Raw genomic sequence first — 6,067 nt, 5'->3', positions numbered from 1 at the left:
GGAAGTGACAGGAGCTGAGGCAGCTTAGGCCCTGGGGCCTGAGAGCCTGGCTCTCTCTCCATCAATGCCACAAGCCACTCAGGACGGAGGGCAGGGAGGAAGAACACCTTCGAGCTCAGAGGGTTAGAGGAGTGACAGAGAGGGACTCGGACCGACCGAGTGGAGGAAGACACACAAAGAAATGGCAGAGATGGGGGAAGGTAGGGAGAGCCGGAGACTAGGGGAAGGGTGGGGTGGTGGGGAAGAACTCACTGCAGTCATGAAGGGGGAAGTGCCTCCCAAGCTGGCAAGCGGGGGGAGGCGCCATCCAGCCCATCTCTTTGGTCTCAGCGTTTTGAGGTGGGTGGTGGTGGGAGGACAGAGTGGAGGAGGAGGAAGGGCAGGAGGGAGGGGGGCAATTTTCCTAGAGAGCTTTGTGTGTGGGGGTGTTCACACACGTGCAGTCTGTGTGTGTGCGTGTGTGTCTGGAAGTTCAGGAGGAGGTGTGCAGGCAGTGTGTGTGTGTGTGTGTGCTGTGTGCGCCCGTGCCACTGTGTCTCCAGGGTGATAAATACAGCAGTAGGAGCTATAACCAGGGCAGAGAAAATGAGGAAATTTCCACAGGCTGAAAGAGGCGTGGGAGAGGGGAACATCCTAGGGCTGAACCAACTTGGGCTGACCAGGAAACCCTGTCCCTGACAGCTCTTCCCCGGCCAATCTCTAGCTGGATTCCAGCAGTCTGGGTGCACACACACCCCCTAAGTGTGCACAGTGCAATATGATGGAGGCGCAATCCAGGAGAGCTTCCTGAAGGAGGTGTCATACTGGAGGAGAGGTTGGAGGTTCATGCCAGCTACACTTATGAGTATGAGATACAGACTCTCCTCAGATCAGACTGGGTCACTTAGGTCACAGAGTGAAGGGAAGCTGGTTGGGGAAGATCCCAACACCAGAGGCTGGGGGGACAGGTCCCGGAGAGCCCATGGTGCACTAGGCTCCACTCAAAACAGATGCTCACTGTGGGGCCACATCACTGCCTGTGGCTCATGCCAATCCCTCTCCCAGGAATATCTCCCTCTCAACTCCACCTGCAGACACAGCACCTGTCCTTCCGAGCTCCTCGGAGTCTTCCTGATCAGTTTCCCCCAACCAGAAGAGCTCTTCCTTCCCCCACCCCACCTGTTCACCTGCTCCAGCTTTTTGGTGTTCTGTGAAGCTCTGCATGCACAGTAAGTGTTCAAGAAAAGCTTGTGGAATGAAAACATGCTGGTCCTGGCAAGGACTCTGGGTGCCATCATGTATCTCCAGATGTATCTGGGAGGGGATTATTGAGGGACAGTGCTAGGGATTTCACACTTATTAGCTCATTTAGTCTTCCCCTTAGTGGGTGCTATTAATATCTCCAAAGTACAGAAGAGAACACTGAGGACCCAAGATCTTGGGAACTCGGCCAAAATTAGTGTGTAGACGGGAGTGTTGGCATCTTCCCAGTTGGCATCCACACCCATGCTTTTATTATTATTTATCTGGCTGTGCCAGGTTGTGGCATGTGGGATCTAGTTCCCTGATCAGGTATCGAACCCAGGCCCCCTGCATTGAGAGTGTGAGGTCTTAGCCACTGGACTACCAGGGAAGTCCTACACCCATGCTTTTCAAAACCACCAGTTGTGGGCAGGGGTCTTGGGAGCAAGAGCATGGGGCCAGGAAAGAAGGCCTCAGCTCCAGACCCCCCTTCTAATCCCTGGGCTCAGGGGGAAGCGAGGAGGAGGCAGAGTCCACCTTCCCCTCCCCCACCCCACTGATTTCTTGTGGAGCCCAGGGGTCTCCTGAGGCCTGGAGGCCCCTGACAGCTGGATGGCTGCTGAACACTTTGCAGGGTGGACAGGTTGAGCAGGAAGGAGGCAAAAGAGAGTCCGACACCCTACCCCACCTCCCAGCCCTCCCCCAGCTCAGCCTCCTCTCCATCCCCAATGCCTTCACCCCGGAAACCTGACATGCCACAGCCTTCTCTCCCAGGGCTCCGCATGGTTTCCCGCCATTAGGCCCAGACTTGGGTTGACCCCAAAGGCCTGTCCCCCCTCCCCCATCCCAACTTGCACCCCCTCCTTACTATGTGTACCCAGCAAGGCTTCCGGTCTTCAGTGCCAACTTAGGGGCACCTCCTCCTCCAGGAAGCCTCCTCCCTCTCCAAGAGCTGCTGCCCACACCTTGGCAGGTCTGGCTCCAGGTTCCTTATATTCATCTCCCTCAATCCAACTTCAAATAATATGTGAACAAACCATCCAAAGTCCCAAGGGGTCCCATTTCTAGAAACCTTTGTGACAAAGACCAGCAGAGCCTCCTGCCCTAATCCACCCAATACTGCTGTCTTTGCCATGTTTCATCAAGTTGAGGCCCCGGAGGCTCCTATTGGGATGTCATCCCTGATCCCTAGGAAAAGTACTTTAAGCTATCATTAACTCTACACAGTTCAGATCCCCTTCTCCAGGAGACAAATGGGGCCACTTATGAGAAGGGACAGCAGAGTCAGAATCAGGAGTGGAGGAAGGAGAATCTCCCAAAGTGGGGCGGTAGAAATGAATCACAACCCTGATTCAGGAGAGCTGTGTGACCTCGCACAAGTTGCTTCCCTTCTCTGGGCCTTTCTTCCTCTGCCAGGATAGCGCCTACACAGGCATTGACCCACAAAGGCCTTTCCTCCCTCCTTCGGACTCCAAAAGCCTGGGAGTCCAAAGCACTTCCTCCATTGTGCTGCCTTCCAGAGTATCACCAGCACTATGGTCAAAGGCAGGGCCAGGTCCCACCGGACACTCCAACAGACGACAGCCACAAGAGGGCCTTCCCGAGTGTGCTGGGACCAGCAGTGTTGAGTTGTCCGTGGCTGCCCTCTGGTGGCCCAGTGCAGTCACTGCAGCCTGTCCGTTCCTGAGTTGGGGTAAAGGACACTTGGCAGGCTAGCAGGGGAGTACCTCCAGTCTCACCCACCCTTTCTCTGGGGCACAGGGCTAGCTGGTCAGTCCAAGGTCAGATCCAGGGAAGAATTCCAGCCCCAAACCACTTGGACAAGAGTCTTATCTTAGCTGGAGGTAGGATGGCCAGCTTGGTCTGGAGCAGCCCACCTAAGACAAAAGTTGCCAGAGAACCTATTTCAGTCTGGCATCCACTTTCCCTTCCCAAGAGAGAGGAACAAGAAGCCTGGAGTCCAGGTCCCCAAGACCCTCCTCCACACCCAGGCCTCCCCACTGAACCGGATCAGTCAGAAGTCATGTGATTGACCCACCCCCATCCACTTTGCCCAGCCCCAGTGGCTTAGGCTGGGAGGTCAGCCTGTCTGCCCGCTGGTCCCCGGAGAAAGGCTGGTAATGAGGCTTTAGGCAGAGGCAGGAATGTGGTGTCTGGCACCTTCCCAGGGAGTCCCAAATTCGTCTCTGCACCCCACTTGCCAGGGCCTTGTCTTCTTGGAGGAGACGGTCAGGCAGTGCCCAGTGAGGGCAGCTTCCTGGCCCAAGGCAGGGCACCTCTGGAGGGGTATGCACAGAAGCCCAGGGTAACCTGAGGCCCTTCTTCCTAATATAGCTCTGGTGCCTCTGTGACCTTGTGTCTCTAGAGGGGCTGACAAGCTACCCTGAATCACTCATATGCCACACACCCAGCCCCTGGCTCGGAATCAGACTGCACAGCAGGGCGAGTCCAGCTGGGGTCTGTCCTGGCCAGAGTCAGGACCCGCAATTCCCACCCTGGCTGCACGGGAGTACGATGAGGGTGGCCCGGAGCCCGGCTGGGGCTCTGCCTGGGGCAGGCGGAGAGTGTCTGAACAGGGGAGGGCCTGGAGGGAGCAGGGCCAGGTCCCCAGCTTCAGGGCACAAGGCATTCACCTCTGGACCTCCTGGCCCCTCTTACCCTGGGATACTGGAAACCCCCAACCAATTACAGACCTCAGCACCAGGGGATAAAATATACAGATATATTTATATTATCAAAAGGTCCCCAAAATGGGGAAGGGGCACCGGGCAGCCTGGACCCTCCCAGTAAGCCCAGACCAGAAGAGGGGCAGAAGTCCCCCAAGTCCAGTTCTCAGCCCTGTACACATTTACCCAGAGCTCCCTCCCCACCCCAGCTGAGTGTTCCTTCAGACCATCCACTTTCGGCTGTTCTGGAGTTTGTGGCCAAAGGGTGGGCTCCCTTCCAGCGGGGGCCTCGGCACCTCGAGCCTCTGAAAGGACAGCAGCCTGCCAGGGTTCCTGACAGATGCCCATCTTTCCAACCCCTCCAAAGTCAGGGTGGGTGACCCTGTGGGAGAGTAGGCCAGGAGGGCTGAGCACCTGGACAGAGCAGGTAAGGGATTCCTCCTCAGGCAGACCCTGCTGCCTGCCCTGCCATGTCCTGGCCAGGGAACCCCAGGCTGCAGTCAGGATGAGGGGCGTGGGGATGTGGCTTCCTCAGGCGCCCCCTGCTGGCTCACGCCAGGCACGCAGGGCATGAGGGCGTCTGCCCAGGAAGGCTTCACGGCGGCAGTGGCGTGGCAGAGTCCCAACAGGGCTCAGACGTTTCGGAGAAGCTGTGGGAAGGCAGAGAAGCCCAGATTCCATGAACACATTTGTGAAGACTCACAGGGAGTAGGGGGCCAGGGACCAGCAATAGAGGGGGCTCCCGTGAACCTGGTGAACCCAAGGGGCCTGTCAGGGCTCCCACTGAGGACGGACAGACGGACGGGGCCGGAGGGCACTCAGAGAGGAGGAACAAAGGTAAGTCAGGGAGAAGCTGGGTCCCCAGACACTGCACACAGGGATGGAGAGCCACTCACAGAAAGGGGGTCCGCAGAAAAGGCGGCCACACTCCGGCGCATCTCATTCTCACTGCCTCGCAGGGGGATCAGTGAAATGCTGCCCATCCGGACCTCAGGCGCCGCCCGGGACACGCGTGAGGGCTCCGAGGGCCACACCAGGCCGTCGTGCTGGGCGGCAGGGGAGAGGAGGGGCGCTGGGCCCGGGCTCGGCTTCCGCTGGGCCCGGGCTCGGCTCTGGATCCACCCACCCTTCCCAGAAATGCCTCGGCTATGATCTGAGGTGAAACCCTCTGCTTTGATCTGAGCCGATATGAGAAGCAGCTGCTAGAGAACATGACTGTGTCTCCGGCAAAGCCCAGGCAATTATGTTACTCAACAACTCTCATTTCCAGGCCCACAAGCAAACCACTCCAAGAATGCAGCGCCAAGAAAACAGTTCTACAGGAACAAGCCTGCTTCCTTTCACCAGAAACCCAGAAAGCTACAGAATCCACTCTGATTCCCTTTAGACCCTGACTACCAGGAAGCTCAGGGCTACAAGAGCTCAACCCGAGGCCCTACTACAGTCCTGTCTCCCTTTCCCCCAAACGATTCTGAGTTCTCATTTAAAAAACCTGTTTGGGGACTTCCCTGGTGGTCCAGTGGACTCTGCGCTCCCAATGTAGGGTTTGATCCCTGATCAGGGAACCAAGCGGAGAAGGCAATGGCACCCCACTCCAGTACTCTTGCTTGGAAAATCCCATGGATGGAGGAGCCTGGTAGGCTTCCAGTCCATGGGGTCGCACAAAGTCAGACACGACTGAAGTGACTTAGCAGCAGTAGCAGCAGCAGGGAACGAAGATCCCACATGCCGTGAGGCCAAAACAAAAACAAAAACACACCTGTTTTCCAGCCCACCCCTCTAGCCCTGTTCTGGCTTCAAGTCCTCTCCAACCCACTCCCACATAGCCCCCTGCAGCAGCTACCTCACGGGACCCCTGACCTCCAGGCTCAGCTCTCAATGAGGGCTTCCTTCCCTACAAGCCGCACCCACAATGCACCCTCTCAGACGCAAACCTGCACACCACTCTTGCTTAAAAAGTCTCCCTTAGAACTGCCGACTGACAAGTTCAGCTTTCTTGGTGTGGCCTTCAAGACTGAGATTTTACTCCCAGCAACCTCTCAGTACCAGTGTCTAGCACTCCCAGGCTTCTCCCTTTATGCCCTCTTGGACAGTCCTGCCATGCCTGTGAGCAAACTGTTTCCTTGGCCTAGAATCACCCCTGCCCCTACCTTTGCTTGGGGACCACTCCCTGATCCCCA

General features: G+C 57.1%; 1 protein-coding gene and 1 long non-coding RNA gene across 12 annotated transcripts in view; one reads left to right on the top strand and one right to left on the bottom strand.

The window, feature by feature from the left end:
- On the top strand, nt 1-5,289 carry LOC112579395. Its single transcript, XR_003103796.2, has 3 exons — nt 1-200; nt 1,074-1,208; nt 5,158-5,289. It is a non-coding gene; the product is annotated as an uncharacterized LOC112579395 (long non-coding RNA).
- The window catches only part of ARAP1 (ArfGAP with RhoGAP domain, ankyrin repeat and PH domain 1), a 62,160-nt gene continuing 60,022 nt past the window's right edge, over nt 3,930-6,067 (bottom strand). For all 11 annotated transcript variants that reach the window (XM_025265761.2, XM_025265763.3, XM_025265764.2 and 8 more), the window contains 2 exons: nt 4,784-4,933; nt 3,930-4,537 (listed from right to left, as the gene is read on the bottom strand). In XM_025265761.2, coding sequence (XP_025121546.1) covers nt 4,520-4,537; nt 4,784-4,933 — 168 coding nt within the window. In that variant the 3' untranslated portion in view covers nt 3,930-4,519. The remainder of the gene's footprint in view (nt 4,538-4,783; nt 4,934-6,067) is intronic.

Source organism: Bubalus bubalis, chromosome 16 (genome assembly GCF_019923935.1).
Source record: "Bubalus bubalis isolate 160015118507 breed Murrah chromosome 16, NDDB_SH_1, whole genome shotgun sequence".
In the NCBI taxonomy this organism is placed as follows: domain Eukaryota; kingdom Metazoa; phylum Chordata; class Mammalia; order Artiodactyla; family Bovidae; genus Bubalus; species Bubalus bubalis.
Note: the sequence above shows the minus strand (reverse complement) of the source record. Positions and strands in the feature narration are given on the sequence as shown.